This window comes from Rattus norvegicus, chromosome 13 (assembly GCF_021556685.1).
Source record: "Rattus norvegicus strain SHRSP/BbbUtx chromosome 13, alternate assembly SHRSP_T2T, whole genome shotgun sequence".
In the NCBI taxonomy this organism is placed as follows: Eukaryota; Metazoa; Chordata; class Mammalia; order Rodentia; family Muridae; genus Rattus; species Rattus norvegicus.
Window position 1 is genome coordinate 33,773,864 of NC_141546.1, and position 15,945 is coordinate 33,789,808.

The window sequence follows — 15,945 nt, forward strand, 5'->3', positions numbered from 1 at the left end:
GTAGGCCAGAGAATAGCTTTGAGTGTCATTGCTCTGTCCACCTTGAAAACATTTATTGTTATGTGTGTAAGTGCTTTATCTGTGTACCATATGTGTGCTTGGTACACGGAAGCCAGAGGAGCGTGTTGGATCCCTTACAGCATGGAGTTAGAGGCAGTTACGAGCCATGGGTCAGCTGCAGGGACAGCAAGTGTTCTTAAATGCAGGGGCTCCTCCCTTGTTCACCTTGTTTAAAAGGCAGGCTCTTACTGGCCTAAAACCCACCAGGCTGGCTTCCTAGAGAGCCCCAGGGATTTGCCTGCTGCTGTGTCTCCTGTGCTGGGATTAGTAATGCACGCCACCACACCCAGGTTTTTAAGGACTTTGGGGACTGAATAGACAGTGCCACCTCCTCAGCCCTCAGATGACACCTTTATGTCCACCTCCTTAGGTTCCCACTGCCTAGAAAAGAATCACGCACATTCGAGCCGGTTCTCTTCTGTCCTGCGGTACAGAGGGTGCCATACCCAAGCATGAAGGCAGTAGCTTGTCTCCTTCCTGCCCTTCTTCAGGCTTTGACACCAGGGTCAAGAGCTGCTGTTTTGTCTGTTTACCAGCCAAGAGAGCCTGGGTGAGCCACTCTCAGGCCTCACTGTTGTTCTGGGGCTGAGGCTGAACTGTGGCTATGGGCGTGGGCTCTGAAGGAAGAGCTATTTGCCCTTGGAGTATTGTTGAGTTCCTTTCAGCCTCAACATCATCACCCATGACATGGGAAAAGCACCACAGTATGTTCAGGGCTGCAGCGGGGACCCACCTGGGGCATGCATTTGCTGCTGTCCCTTTTCCTTAGAGCAGCAGTCCTGGCAAAGTCCAGCCGTACTTTTCTGTGTGGCCTCCCTTCTTCCCACCGAGGAAGTCCTTGGCTCATTGGTGAACAGTTTCCTGCCCCCAATGTGGTTCCCCTTCGATAGGTACCCTGGGAGACCTCAGCCCAGGGTGTACTCTGTTCCCAAGGGTGCTTCCACTCTTGCTCAATTGTTCTGAACCCAGACAAAGTTCACACTGTCAATCCTGCCTTCCATAGAACCTGAGGGTGGCCCCGCAAGATGAGGCTCTTACAGCATCTGTAGGCACAGGTCCCAGCCAGATCACCTGATCTGAGGTGGGTGAAAGGAGGAGGAAGGCTACTTCTATAACCTAGTCCCTCACCATGGCTGCACACACATGGGAATGAGCATGACAATTCCCTCACATTGCACCCAGGTAGAGAAAAAGGGCAGAAGTGTTCGAAGAACATTTACTTTTACGACACAGAGTCTTGTACAGTCCAGGTACTCTTAAATTTGCTCTGTCACCAAGATGGCCTGAATCCACCTCCTGGGTGCTGGGATCACAAGTGTGTACAAGCAAGCACTCCTGATTTTTGTAGGCAGTGTTGGGGAATTGAACCCATGGGTCTGTGCATGCTAGGCAAGCACTCTACCAAACTGAGCCACACCCCAAGCCTCAAAGCACATCATCAGAAGGAAGGAGAGGTGAGAGATTAGAGGAAGGGACGTTATCTCAAGAACCTTGAAGATGTGCTGGTGAGATGGCTCAGTGGTAATAAACGCCTGATAACCTGCTCTGGCAAGTTCTTTTCCTCTGATCTGTATGTGTTCTGCTGTATTTGCACCCACCCGCGCACACACACAAAATATATTTAAATGTAATAAAAATTAAATGCATGTGTACACACACACACACACACACACACACACACACACACACACACACAGACAATAGAGTAAACCAGGCATAGAGTAACAAATGTACTTTTAATTGATTTCAGGTAAAAACTCCAAAGGAAGGAGGAGCAGTAATTAACTCTGGCCCTAACATATCAGAGCCATGTCATCTACATTAGAAAAAAAAAAAAACACCAAGGCATTATGTCCTCACAGGTATTATGTCACACATGTGGCTGGCCACCAAATCTGGTCGTTTATATTCCATATTTCTTCTTTAGCTCTTCTACCTTTTCCACATAGGTCTTCATGGCATTTTCCTTGGAAGTTCCTGGAAGGAATTGGTAGGAATACACATCAGGGAGGCTGTATGCTAGAAAGGCATCGAGCTGGCAGGGGTGTCCAGCCGTTGCTTTTTAAAAACTTGTGTGTGCATATTTTACAGTGGATGCAGAATGTGTCTGTGTGTTTGCCAACAAATGTGCACGTGTGTGCATTGTGGTGGTCAGAGTTACATGCCAAGTGCCTTCTATTCTCACTCTCTATTTACTTAAAAGACTTATTATTTACTTATTTGTTAATTAATGTGGTGGTTTGAATAGGTATGGCTCCCAGAGCCTCATGTGTTTGAATGTTTGACCCATAGGGAATGGCACTATTAAGAGGTGTGGCCTTGGGGTTGGAGATTTAGCTCAGTGGTAGAGCGCTTGCCTAACAAGCGCAAGGCCCTGGGTTCGGTCCCAAGCTCCAGGAAAAAAAAAAAAAAAGAGGTGTGGCCTTGTTGGAGGAAGTGTGTCACTGTGGGAGCAGGCTTTGAGGTCTCCTATGTTCAAGCTATGCCTAGTGTGACACACAGTCTCCTTCTGCTGCCTGAAGATCAAGATATAGAACTCTCATCATGTACAACCACAAGCTGCCATGCTTCCTGCCACGATGATAATGGCAGCCTCAATTAAATGTTCTCTTTATAAGAGCTGTCTTGGTTATGGCGTTTCAAAACGGCAATAGAACCCTAGACAATTAGTACGCATATGTACCAAATGCATCCAGGTACCCGTGGAAGTATAATGAGGGTGTCAGATCTCTTAGAACTGGAGTTATAGGCAGTTGTGAGTCACTTGTAAGTTCTGGGAACCAAATCCAAGTCCTCTGTAAGAGCAACAAGTGCTCCTAATCCATTAACTATCTTTCCAGCCTCACCTTACATATTTAAAAAATTATGTGTTTATTTTGCAAGGGGGGAGTGGTGGTGGTGACTTGAACTGGAATGGTTTGAATGCTTGGTCCCCAGTTAGTGGAACTGTTCAAGAAGGATCAGGAGGTGTGGCCTTATTGGAGGAGGTGTGTCACTGTTGGTGGGGTTTAAGGTTGGAAAAAGCCGATGTCAGGCTCAGTCTCTATTGCCTGTGGGTCAGGATATAAAGGTCTCAGCTCTACCATCATGTCTGTCTGTTTTCTGCCATGATAATCATGGACTACCCGCTAAAACTGTAAGCAAGCAGAGTTGCCGTGGTCATGGTGTCTCTTCACAGCAATAGAACAGTAACTAAGACAAGAGGAAAGGGGGCATACACATAGCACAGCATGGGTAGATGTCAGAAGGCAACTTGTGGGAATTGATCCCCATGTGGGCTCTGGGGATCCAACTCAAGTTGTCAGGTTTGGTAGAAAGCATCTGTACCCACTGAGCCGTCCCACCAGACCTTCCGCTTTATTTTGAGACAAGATTTCTCACTGAACCTAGAGCTCTTGGACTGGCAGTGAGTTCAGAGGATCAATCTGCCTGTCTCTGCCCCTTCCAATTACAGATGCCTGCTGCTGTACGTAGGCACTGGGGATCTGAACTCGGGCCCTTGTGCTTACATGACAGGCACCTTGCTGACTGAGCCATCTCCCTAGTCCCAGATACCTAAGCTTTGGACATTGTGGTATTATGTCTGTCTGCTTCCTCCCATGATAACCATGGACTAACTCTCTAAAATTGTATGTTGAGCCATAGGTCAGATACAGCTGCTGTGATCCCAGTTAAATATTTGGAGGTTGTTTTTCACATGTCTACTACAGCTCTCTTACATCTCAGAGATGGCCTGAGGACTGGACTCAAGGCCCTCCAGGGGCTGGGTTCTGCCTTACCGTGCACCAAGCTCCTGCATGATGTGTCACCCATGAAAGTAGGGCAGCCGTCCATGTGAGCCTCAGCCTTCTAGGCAACCAGGAAAGTATCCCTGCGCTGATTTTTCTGGTGCTAATAATCTTATCTTTGGCTTTAGTCTATGGACTATTTGTTTGGGGCTTTTTAACTCCCACAGCTGTACTGTTGGCAGTGAGAAAGCAGAGCCAGCCGCCTTCTTCGCCCCAGAGAGAAGCTGTGAGAAGAGCTAAAGGCTGGGCAAAAAGTCGCTGGTTCTTGGAGAGGAATAAAGCAAACCTTTGTCTCCTTGTCATGGCACAAGGGATCGTGAACACACCCCGAGGGAGTTCTTAGACTCCCCCAGGGAAACGAGAAGTCCCCGGGGACTGAGAGAGCTCGTTGTGAAGCACTAGATGTCCAGGGGCCTGAGAATGCTGTGGGAAACGAACAGGCAGACTTGCATGGCCCCCCGAGCAGTGCATTTCAGTGTGCCGGGGCTCTTCCTGAGTTCATGCCTCTCTCCCTTGTGAGAGGACAGAAGGCTTATTCAGCAACTGGCTAACAAGCGAGCGAAAGCTGCCAACGGCTTTGGTGCCAGCTTTTGGGGCTTGCTGCCACGGGAACACGTGATTTAGTGGATCCTGGACACTTGTTAGATGATTGTGCTTTAGTAAATAATAGTTCCATTCACTGGCCATGAATTACCTCATCCCCCTTCTCTATGTGCCCTTCTGGCTGAAAGGGAACCGGGGAAGGCCACTCGGCTAAGGGGTCATTGCCTGGCCCCGGTGGGGAGATAGAGGCGTGGACAGAACTCTCCTGACTCTGGACACATCTAAAGACCACAGCAACCATATCACTCCCCAGTCTGTTTCTCTGTGGCCTGATTCCCTGGCCCTTTCCCTCCAGACAACTCCAATGTCCAGAAGACAGAGAGTTCTTAGAAAAGGTATCGGCACCATTTGGAGGGAAAAGAAAGGGATGACCTAGTTTTCTCTGTGTGAGGGTGAAGGTGGGCTGGCTTCCAAGATGTGCCTCCTGACCTTTGCCCTCCCTGCTCTCCAAGGGAGTCTTCAATGCCCAGCCCCGCACAGGAGGGAGTTGGCTGGGATGTGTTACCTTTCAGCTTGTTCCACGAGTCCCACTTGGCTTTGCCCTTGAGGTCCAACAGCCCCGGCCGATCTGTAGGGAAGGCGGACATGGTAAGGTTTGCTACAATGGATAACTTTCAACTTATTCCCACGAATTTGTTACTGTTGTCCACCCCCCACCCCCCACCCCCCACGACGGGGTTTCCTCTGTGTAGCCTAGGCTGTCCTGGAACTCACTCTGTAGAGCAGTCTGGCCCTGAACTCGGAGATCCACCTGCCTTTTCCTCCTGAGTGCTGGGATTTTAAAGGAGTATGGCACCACCCTTGGTGCCAAGACATTTTTTCGTATAACATTTTTTTTTTATTGATTATTTGGGAATCTTATATCATGAACTTCAACTACACTTCTCACTCCTTCCAGTTCCCCTCCTTCTAATCCCAGTTACAAAAACAAAACAAACCAAGTCCAATTTGTGTTGCCCGGATATTCCCTGGAGAGCAAACTCCCAGTGCCCAGTCCCTTAGAGAGAGAACCTTCCCCTCTCCCACCCCAGCCAGAAGCCCTCAGTTGTGGAGAGCCACACTCTGGCATCCTTACCATGGTTTTTTTTTTTTTTTTTTTTTTTTTTTCCTTTTCTTTTTTTCGGAGCTGGGGACCGAACCCAGGGCCTTGCGCTTGCTAGGCAAGCGCTCTACCACTGAGCTAAATCCCCAACCCCCTTACCATGGTTTTTAAGAATGTCTAGTGTCTCACACAGTAGGCTCTATTGCAAGAAACCCAGACAGGCTTTTAACAACACAAAGGTAAAATTGAGAGAATACAGGATTAAAAAAAAAATGTTCTTAGGGTCTTTTTAAAACTGTAAAGTTAAATGTTTAACGTTTTAGTTTAAAAAACAAAAACCGCACTCTTCTTTGGAAGTGGGGATGAAGCTTAGTTGGCAGGGGCTTGCCTCACACGGACAGGGCCCTGGTGGGTTTCAGCATCTATGAACAGGGAACGGCAACACACACCTATGATCCCAGCACTTCAGGAAGTAGAGGCAGGAGGATCAGGAATTCAAGGTGGGCTTGACGCCAGCCCAGGCTACGTGAGGATTTGTCTCAAAAAATCAAATACAATACAAAAAAGAAACTAGACAGGCATGGTGTTCACACCTGTGAGGCCATCCACTCCGGGGGCCGTGGGGCCAGGAGGAGGGAAAGTTCAAGGCCTGGCTTACAGGGGCTTAAAGCCAGAATGAGTGGCTTAGTGAGAGTCTGTTTCAAAATTAGAAAAATATTAAGTAATAAAAGTGCTAGGGGTGTGGCTGACTTGGCAGAGTGCTTGCCTAGAATGCTCCGAACCCTGGGTCCCAGCACCAGATAAATTGGGCATGGTAATTTATATCTGTGAGGTGGAAGCAGGAGGATCAAAAGTTCAATGTTATTTTTGGTTGTGTAGTGAATCTGGGCCAGCCTCGGCTACATGAGACTCTGTCTTAAACAAAACAGGAGGTAGGTGAGGGGAGACTAAAAAAATCCTCAAAACCAAACCTGTACTTTAATCAAAATAAAGAAACAAACATCCATTCATGTGGTTCAGAATTCAAAAATTCTGAAAATAGGCTGGAGAGATGGCTCAGCGGTTAAGAGCGCTGGCTGCTCTTCTGGGAGGCCTAGGATAGATTCTCAGCATCTGCATGGCAGTTCACAACTGTAACTCTAGTTCCAGAGATCTGATAACTCTCACACAGATATACATGCAGGCACTACACCAAAGTACCTGAAATTAAAACAACCACCGACCTCAAAAACAATTCTCTCCCCACCCCCTTCTCAGCTTCCGATTTCATTACTTGGGGGGTGGGTAGGTGGGGCTCTGGTGTCCTTGCCTGTACTTGTCTTTATACTCTGGCCCTATTTTCACATCACCAGACTCCTTCTAGAGTTTTTGTCTGAGGACCACACTGCTTCCACAGCACCTGTATCTGGAAAGCCCTTCTACCATTCTTCCTTGCAGACAATTTCATTGCTAGGAGCAGAAATTGCAGAGTGTACAGCTTTGGGGACTGAGTCTGAGAAAAAGTTCCAGGAACCTCACAAGACCAGGCTTGCAAAGGAACCCTCAGAACCCCAGAGGAAGACTCTCTGACAGCCTGTTCTCCTTAGATGGAAATATACATTAGCAACATTCTGTTAATAATAATAATTATTATTAAGGATTTATTTATTTTATGTATGAGTATACTGTAGCTGTCTTCAGACACACCAGAAGAGGGCATTGGATCCCATTACAGATGGTTGTGAGCCACCATGTGGTTGCTGGGAATTGAACTCAGGACCTCTGGAAGAGCAGTCAGTGCTCTTAACCACCGAGCCATTGCTCGAGCCCCCATTAATTAATTTATATATTGGGGTGCACATGTGCGCACACCATTGTTGCAGGTGTGGAAGTCGGAGGAAAACTTTTGGGAGTCAATTCTCTCCTTTCACCGAGTGGGTCCTTTAGATAGTCAGGCACGGCTGTAAGAGCCTTTACCCGCTGGCCATTTTACTGGTCCCTGCAACATCTAATTCAGAAACCACTTGTCCCCTGTGACCACTGAGCCCTTGAAACGCAGCTGACGTAGCTGCAGGCTGGGCTTTTGGCATTACTTAGGTTTAGCCAGTTTTAGCTAAAACCCATTTAGCCTGGTGTGCTAGTCTTTGCTGTACTGAACCAGTACAGCCAAAAACCAAAACAAACAGTTCCCTGACCAGGCAGGGGTGGGTGCCAAGCTAGTCTACTGATGCTTATATTCTAGCAGGTACCTACAGCTTGGCTACGGACCAGGCTCCGAGAAAATGCTACCTACCAGAAAGCATCCAGGCCTCCCTGATTCCTTCCCACACTGTCTTCTCCTTCTTGGATGTTTATAAGCCCTCAAATCTCTGACCTGCTTGCCCTGCCACTCCAGCTCCAGTGGAACTGGAGGCCACGCTTGGTGGAGGCTGAGGCATCTATTTCCTCCCATGCTGTCATGTGTTCTCTCTAGAACACACTGTGCTGTTATCTCAGCATAGAGCCACTGCCCAAGGCAGCAGAGAAGGCAGCATTATAGGCCAAGGTAACCCACAGCATAGTTTCAAAAACTATACCAAGGGGCTGGAGGAATAGGACAGCCACTAAAGTACGAGGGTCTGAGTTTGACTCCCAGAATTCATGTGTGTGTGTGTGGGGGGGGAATATAAGGTCACACTGCGGCAGCCTGTGCTTATAATGTGCTAGCTTTGGAGAGGCAGAGAGAGACAGGCAGACGGGGTTGGGGGTGGGGGGTGGGGCTCTCGCTGGACCACCAACCTAGACTACTTGGCAAGCTCCAAACCAAGGGGAGATCCTCTCTCAAAAGTAAAAGACAGGGGTTGGGGATTTAGCTCAGTGGTAGAGCGCTTGCCTAGGAAGTGCAAGGCCCTGGGTTCGGTCCCCAGCTCTGAAAAAAAGAACCAAAAAAAAAAAAAAAAAAAAAAAAAGAAGTAAAAGACAAAAAGCCAAATGCCAAAAACAAGGTTAAAAAAAAAAAAGAAAGAAAGAAAAACCTGCCCAAGATCTTTAGATAGGGAGAAAAATCATCTGGGCAGCTCCTCCAACTTGCCTCAGGGTAGCATATGTGTCCCTGCTCATCTATTAGGCTCAGGGAGTCTGCCAAGCGCTCTGTGACCCTGCTCATCTGATGGAAACGGTAGGCTCAAGAAAGCTACTGACAAAAAGCAACGGGGCTTAGGGCGAGCTTCCCTCACAGTAGATGCTGAGATAATCAGTCAAGCCCTTCTAAACCCACACTGAATCTGCTCCCAGGGTCACTAAGAGTTTAGGGAGATGGTCTTTGCAGGTGAGTATCTTCCAGCTCAGAGTCTCGACGCCAATGTTCTGCCACCGTGCCCTGGCTGAACCGTGGTGCCTCCGGCGGTTGGGAAGTGAAGTTCTCAGACTCTTGGGCTGCCGAGCCAACTTGGCCCGGCTCCGATGATGAGGCTCCGATGATGAGAAGTTGGGCATACCTGTGTTTACATCGCCCACAGTAGCTTGTTTGAAGTGGCTGTAGATGAACAGCATCTCTTCATCAGTTGGCTGAGTCTTGAGGCGCTTCACCTCCTCAGCGGCTTTGTCAAAATCAGCCTAAGAGAGAGGGAGAGGAAGGGGATGCAGGACGCCTGAGTGGGAGAGGTCCAGGGATGCACGGGAAGGTGGGAAGCAGCACTCCTCCCGAACTCCTCCTCCTTGTCAAGATTCTCTACAGGCCCACCTGTCCACTCATGTAGTTACAGCACTGTGTCAAGTACTAGGAATAGACTTGGCCCACAGCAAAAGTACATGCCCTTGAAAATTTTCGTGCTCAACTAACTGCCTGGGCCACCACTGGCCCAGATCCAACAACTGTTGGGGTTCCAGCAAAGCCCCGACCTATGATCAGCGGAGATTTACCGGGCAGTAAGGGGAAATGTGGGGTGATCAAAACAGTCGATCAGGGTTCAGGACGCGAATGCCGTGGAATCCAGGGTCGGGTGCCAGCTGGTCCCTTCCTACTGGGGCCTGGAGTTCAGCGTTGACCTCTGTCCCAGTGCCCAGATTAGGGAGAGGCAAGTGGGAGGAGCCAGAGGTCGCCCCACAGGGCTCAGTCCTAGGCAGTGGTCTCCACTTGAGGGAAGGAACAGGTTTCTGGGCCACTTCACCTACTCGCATCTCTTCTGTACAGGGGCATGCCAGGCACAAGACTAAATACCTTCCCCGACCTCCAGGCTCTTCAACCAGGGCCTCCATTGAGTGGCCCTCTATTCCTTTCGGTTCTTCTCAATATGAGATTCAATCTTCCCTGTCCTTCATCCCCCTTTCGCCCCATCTTTCTTTCGAGGACCCTGTGCCCGCTTCACCCAGGAGTCCAGCCCACCCGTAACTCTCTAGCAGTTCCGGCGTGGGTGGCAGTTTCAGAAATCTGCAAGGGAAAAAGTTCCGCTCCCCAGGCTATGAGCTGGGCTCGGATCCCAGAACAGCTGCGGGATATCCCAGGAAAGAGACTCCACGGGATTCCTGCGGGCTGATGCCCCCAAACCCACTGCATCTTCGCGGCCCGGCAGGGCACGCACAGTACCTGAGACATACTGGCGAGGTGACCTGGATGCTGAAAGCGCGGGAGCAAGCTCAGAAGAGGGAAGCAATCAAGTTCCAGAGCGTACCGGCTAGCGCCTTTAAAAGCACAACCCCCGCGTTCCTACTGAGCTCGGGCGAGCGGCGGCAGCCAATCAGAAGTCGGATCTGCTTTCGGGGGCGTGTCCATCCTAGGCAGAGAGCTCCGGCCCTTCCCCGACACAAGAGGGAGTTTATTGCGCATGCACAGGGAGGAGCCGCGGAGCACGTTGGGAGCAGGTTGGACACGCTACGGTTTTTTTTTTTCGGGGTGGGGGTGGGGAGCGGAGGGGGACGGAAGGCAGTGGGGTGGATGTTCTGGGTCGGGACAGTTGGGCAGGAGCTGGCAGAAACTGAGAACACCATGAAACGGGGTGCTGCGGGAGAACAGTGGAAGTCAGTATGATTCTTTCCCTTTAAATCCCAGTGGATTGGAAAGAGGCCGGAAGTTGCCCGCCTGGAAAATGGGCTGTTCCGACCCCTTTCAGGGAATCTAGGGAAGAATCCGTGGTGCACAGCGCATTGAAGGCCTACTGGACCAAGGCCTTTTCTTCTGAACTTCTAACATATTCTTTGACTTGCGCACAGTGCCCATGATTTTCAGTCCTGCACCCCTAACGCGGTCTAGTGCTCCATCAGTGCTTAATAAAGGCAGAGACAGAGTGATATAACAAACTTGCACGGGAAGAGGTGCCCAGCAAGCCTTGGTTAAGTGAATCACTTTTCGAATTTTTTTTTTTTTTTAAACACTTGTCCTGATGAAATCTTAGGTCTTGGACACGCAGTTGTGAACAAACAGACGAATCTCTGCTACCGTGGAGCGTCTTATAGTGGGTTTCATAGTTGATATATTTTAAAAAGTAGTTGGGAGTTGAAACTGATGAGTGTGGAGAGGGGCTGGGGAGAAGATGCAAGTTGGAAGGAGCTTTCTAGCAGAGAGCAGGAGTAAACAGGAATTACTGTGGACACTGGGGTTCCCTTTGAGTTCTTAGTCTCATTAATGAAATATTTTAAAACTGATACGGAAGGAAGCTTGTGGACAAATTTTTTTAAGTTTGAGATTAAAAAAAAAAAAAAAAAACCAACAGGACGGACAAACTGAAAAATCCCTCACTGGGGAGAGGAGATGGAGGAAAAGTTCTGCCTTTTAAGCTAGGCCTGGAGGTCAAAATGGTGAGAAAGCCCAGAGTGTCAGGGAGAACATGCATAGGAAAAGCAGGTTCAGAGGACTACAATTAGAGGGCATTCAAGCCCAAGGATATGTGTCCCAGAACAAAAGATTATAGCGGAGCACACGATGAGAGAGTAAAACAGCACGAGGCTGGAGAACTAAGAAAGGTAGGCTGACTAGGTGATTGCTGAGGCCGGGAGAACTAAGAAAGGTAGGCTGACTAGGTGATTGCCGAGGCATTCATTTGGACCATGCAGACAATCATTCTGATGGAGTCATGGGGGTGGGGAGGGGACTTTTCAGCAGAAGTGATGGAGTGCAAAGGTGACTGATGCGAGGTTGTTATGGGGGGCTTGGCTCCGTGGGAACAGGAGGAAGGGAGGCAGCACAAGAGGATGGGAGGATTTAATGGGCTAAATGGAGAACTTTCTGGCATTGGATACAAAGGGGAAAGAGAGGCATGATAGAAAATTCTCTGGCGGTCATTACAAAAGGGAGATAGTCCTTCACTTGTTTTTACATTGTTAATATGATTTTATTCGGGTTTTAAATATTTTAATTTTCTTGAATCCTTCACTTTCTAATATGTGACCAGAAGCCTGGGCCACAGATCCCAACTCTTTGTGCCGGCCACCTCTATCACAGCTCTAGTAGTTTGCAAAGGCAAGGCTGGGCCTGCTGTTCCGTGCCGGAGAATGTCTGCCTAGTACATGTGAAGTCCTGGGCTCCGGTCCCAGCCCCGAAACATAGAAAACTTTAAGTCCAAACTTTAGATTTCACCAACATCGTCAGTCAGGTTTTGTGGAGTGTTTGGGAAGGAGAACTTTAATTGCAGGGAACGCATGTAGATTTGCTAGTTTGTGAGGCACTTCGGTGAGAAAGCAAAAGTAACAAGAATGTTGGAGATAAATTTGGGGAAATTGCCTGTGAAGTATAAAAGAATGTAGATTTCTTTCATAGTGGTGATTTGCCCCCTTCCCCCCTTAATGGATGGATACAAGATGGATAGCTTGTATTCCTTACTGTAATTTTCCTTGTCACTTCTGAAAGAGGAATTGACGCCATGGAGTTTTGGCTGGACTCATGCGGTCAGTGGATCAGTGGAGTGTTACTGTTATCTGTATGTAGTCTGTATGTAGTATGACAGTCTGTATGTAGTTCCAGGTTGAGTCGTTGGTTTCTTGTAGGAATGTAACTCACACTATTAATTAATTCCAAGTTGTGGTTCCAGATAAGGGTTTAGAAATTATTCCGACCGGGTAAAGGACATGCTGAAGATGTGTGGATCCTTGGGAACTAAGCCATCTTGAGGCAGAGGGGCCGGAAGCACTTCTCCTTGTGGAGTCTTCCGTGTACCATGTGTTAGTGAGTCTGAGGGCACGCTTCTCAGCATAACTTCCACCTCCTTCCCTGGCAGCTCAGTGTCTCTGCTATGGGACGCTATGTTGGTTTCTCTGCTATGGGAACGTCACTGCTAAGCCCACCCTTAGTGCTTCTACCACAGGGAGTCAGGATGGCATTTGGAGGCCATAGAAAAACTTGGGCTATTATGCCCCAGATGCTCCATTTGTTTTGGAGACAGTGTCTCCGTTGTCCTTGAACTTACCATGTAAACAGCGTAGACTGGCTGGGCCAGTGAGCCCCAGGGGTTCCTCTTTTTCTGTCTCCCCCACAGAGGTTATAGGCCTATGCCACCATGCCTGGCTGTTTTGCTTGGTTTATAGAGTTTGAACTCAAGTTTCCCCTGCTTGTGTGGCAAGTGCTTTACTGACTGTGCCTTCTCGGTGTTTGGAATTTAATTTTTAAAAGTAAATTGCAGGGGCTGACAGGATGGCTTGTCCTGCTGTCCTGACAACGTGAGCCTAACCCTTAGAGCCCATATAAAGGCAGAAGGGGAGAACCAAGTCCGCAAAATTGGCCTCTGACTGCCATGTATGTGCTGTGTCACACACAGTCCGTGCACACACATACAATAATAAAAAAAAAATAAAAATAACCGCTCAGTATATTTGGGACAAGTCATGAAGGTTTTTGGATTGCAAATTTCTGCAAAACTAGAAAAGGTCATTGCTTTTCATCATCTCCAGTAATCATGGGGTCCTCGTCTCTGTTTATGTACTCATGAGGAAATCTCATTATAACTCTTGTTATAACTTCACTTTTCTACTGTCTGCTTTCTCCCATATCTGAGCTAAGGAGAGCAGAGGTCACCGTGCGCTGGCCATCACTTATCCCTTCATGCTTGCTCTTCGGAGGAACTCAACAATCCTTACTGACTGAGTACAGTGCCTTTTTTTCTGATGAGATTTGCTCCTTCTGGCTAGATGTAATGGCACCCACCGTGACCCCAGGAGGAGGGAGACCAAACCAGGAGCATCCTTGAGTTTGAGGACAGCCTGGGCTCCATACTAAAACCTCAGAAAGTCAATGAAAAGGACTCGGGAGATGGTTCAGTTGGCAAAGCATCTGCTCTGCAAACATGGAGACACGAATTAAGATTTCCAGGCCCACATAATTGTTAAAATGTATTTTCTGCACTGGGGAGGCTGATACAGGCAAATCCCAGGAGATTGCTCGGTGGACATTTTAGCCAATCAGTGAGCTCTGTTTAAGATATCCAATGTCAAAAAAAAAAAAAAAAAATCCAATGTCAGCCTCTAGCCTACACACACACACACACACACACACACACACCACACACACACCACACACACACACACCACACACACACACACACAGCACATTCATACATATAATACAACAAAAAATGACAAAAAGAAAAATTCAAAAAGTTCCTTTTAATTAGCTGCCAACTTGGGAACCAACTGAATTCATTAGGACTGATTATCAGATCATGGGCTAGAACAAAGCAGACGAACTCTGGCCAGAGGCCTATGCAATCTCTTGGTAACACTCCCAGTTTTGGAAGCAGAGGGCTGAGGGAGGATAGGGAGCCTGACTCAGCCACTTGCCAGCCAGACTGACTCAGCCCATCAATGGGACTTGTCAGTGTTGCAGCTTGTCCTCGTGGTTATGAATCTATAAGGTATCGTTCTGTTCTGTGGGAACAGGCTTCCTTGATCTCAGCTTAGATTGATTGACCAGGTTTACCAGGTATGGAGTTCCGACTTTGAAGCAGGCCTCAGAGCAAGTCAGAAAGCAGTTGATTGTTTTATAGCTCTCACACCACTGTTGGACCAATAGGATCCAACACTGGATAAGCCCTAGCTAGCAGTTTGTACTACACCTTCTGACTGTGTAAGCTAGCCAGCAGGTAGAGTTTCTTGTTACTCTGAGGTTGATTTCTGTGTGTCTGTATCCACAAGTTCTCCTTATTGTTAGCTTAAGCCAAACGAGCAAGACACATGAACCGGTGAAAATTGTTCCTGCCCTTTGGGTGTGAAGAGTAGTTTAAGATTAAGTTTCTTGCTATAAAGGAAACCTCTAATTTCTAAAAGTCGCCTAGTCATTAAGAAAAGAGTTAAGAGCAGACTAATGCTGTGAGAGAGCTTCTGTGGAAGGCAAGGGTGTCCCACACACCCAGTCAACACTCAGAACCTGGTTTCCATTTTCTTGGAATGTGACTCCCCTGGCCAGGCTCCAACAGCACAGGGTGGGGGTGGGGAAAGTATGCTTTTAAAGGGATGGGGAAGTGCTTCTGGGATGGGAGTGGGGAGGGAGGGGGGGACACATGAGCTCTGAAGGCTGAGGGAGGTAGGAGCCCAGAAAGTGGGGTAGGAAGGTAAGGATGACTTTTCTACACTGCAGTAAGAGGAGGCTTGCCAGCCAGAGCTCTGAGCAGTCCTCTTCTTTGCTATCCTTCCTTCCTCAGTCGTTGAGAGGAGCTGCATCAAGGCAGGTGTTAGGGAAGGGTGTGTACCACTGGGTATCATTCTCTACCATCTTCTCTTCTGTACCCTGTCGGCATGGGTGGTGGTATCCAGTGGTGGCAGCCTTGGACACCTGGAGGGCTTGAGGGTGGAAGATGGTAGGGAGGTGCCCTTGACTCACTGGGAGAAGGGAAGGATTGGATGTTCAAAGTCGTTCTCCGCTACATATCTTGTCTTGGTGCCTTAGGTGTTCACATGTGCTTGTGTGTGGGTGTGTCTGCACGTGCATGTATGTATGAAGGCCAGAGGACAAACCTCAGCTGGTGTTTTATTAATTTTGATGTTTTTGCACAGTCCTTAAAAATTATTTTTTAACTGTGTGAATGTATGTGTGTCTGTGTGAGTATATGCTGTGTGTGTGCAGGTGCCCACGGAAGCCAGAAGAGGATATCAGTTCACTTTGGAACAGAGTTATAGGTGATTGTGAACGGCTCCATTTTTCTTCCTGAAAATTGCTGTGTGTGTATGTGTGTGTGTTTGTGTGTGTGTGCGTGAGAGAGAGAGGGCATGAGTGTGTGTTTGTGTGTATGTGTGAGAGAGAGAACATGAGTGTGTGAGTGTGTGTGTGTGTGAGAGAGAGAGCATGAGTGTGTGTGTGTGAGAAAGTGAGAGAGCGTGAGTGTGTGTGTGTGTGTGTGTGAGAGAGAGAGCATGAGTGTGTGTGTGAGAGCATATGTATATTTGTGTGTGTGTGTGTGTGTGTGTGTGTGTGAGTGATAGTATAAGTGCTCACCAGTTTTCAGAGGTGAGTTTCCTCCTCCTACCTTCTTAAGGCAGTGTCTCTCCTTTAGGCTGCTTCTCTGCCTCCTCCAT

The 15,945-nt window shown here is 48.2% G+C and overlaps 2 protein-coding genes across 9 annotated transcripts in view; one reads left to right on the plus strand and one right to left on the minus strand.

The window, feature by feature from the left end:
* Nucleotides 1-1,777: 1,777 nt before the first annotated feature.
* On the minus strand, nt 1,778-10,162 carry Dbi (diazepam binding inhibitor, acyl-CoA binding protein). Its single transcript, NM_031853.4, is given in 4 exon segments — nt 1,778-2,037; nt 4,957-5,019; nt 8,949-9,066; nt 10,037-10,162. Coding segments are annotated over 4 exon segments (264 nt in total). The 5' UTR covers nt 10,046-10,162; the 3' UTR covers nt 1,778-1,963.
* An 80-nt stretch (nt 10,163-10,242) lies between these two features.
* The window catches only part of C13h2orf76 (similar to chromosome 2 open reading frame 76), an 84,478-nt gene continuing 78,775 nt past the window's right edge, over nt 10,243-15,945 (plus strand). For 4 of the 8 annotated variants that reach the window (NM_001401155.1, NM_001134500.2, NM_001401154.1 and 1 more), the window contains exon 1: nt 10,243-10,311. Coding sequence is in view for 1 of the 8 variants with exons in the window: in XM_087580103.1 (XP_087436229.1) it covers nt 10,275-10,311 (37 nt within the window). In the remaining 7 variants the exon portion in view is untranslated. The remainder of the gene's footprint in view (nt 10,312-15,945) is intronic. The other 4 variants (XM_087580102.1, XM_087580100.1, XM_087580101.1 and 1 more) reach the window with 1 other exon arrangement.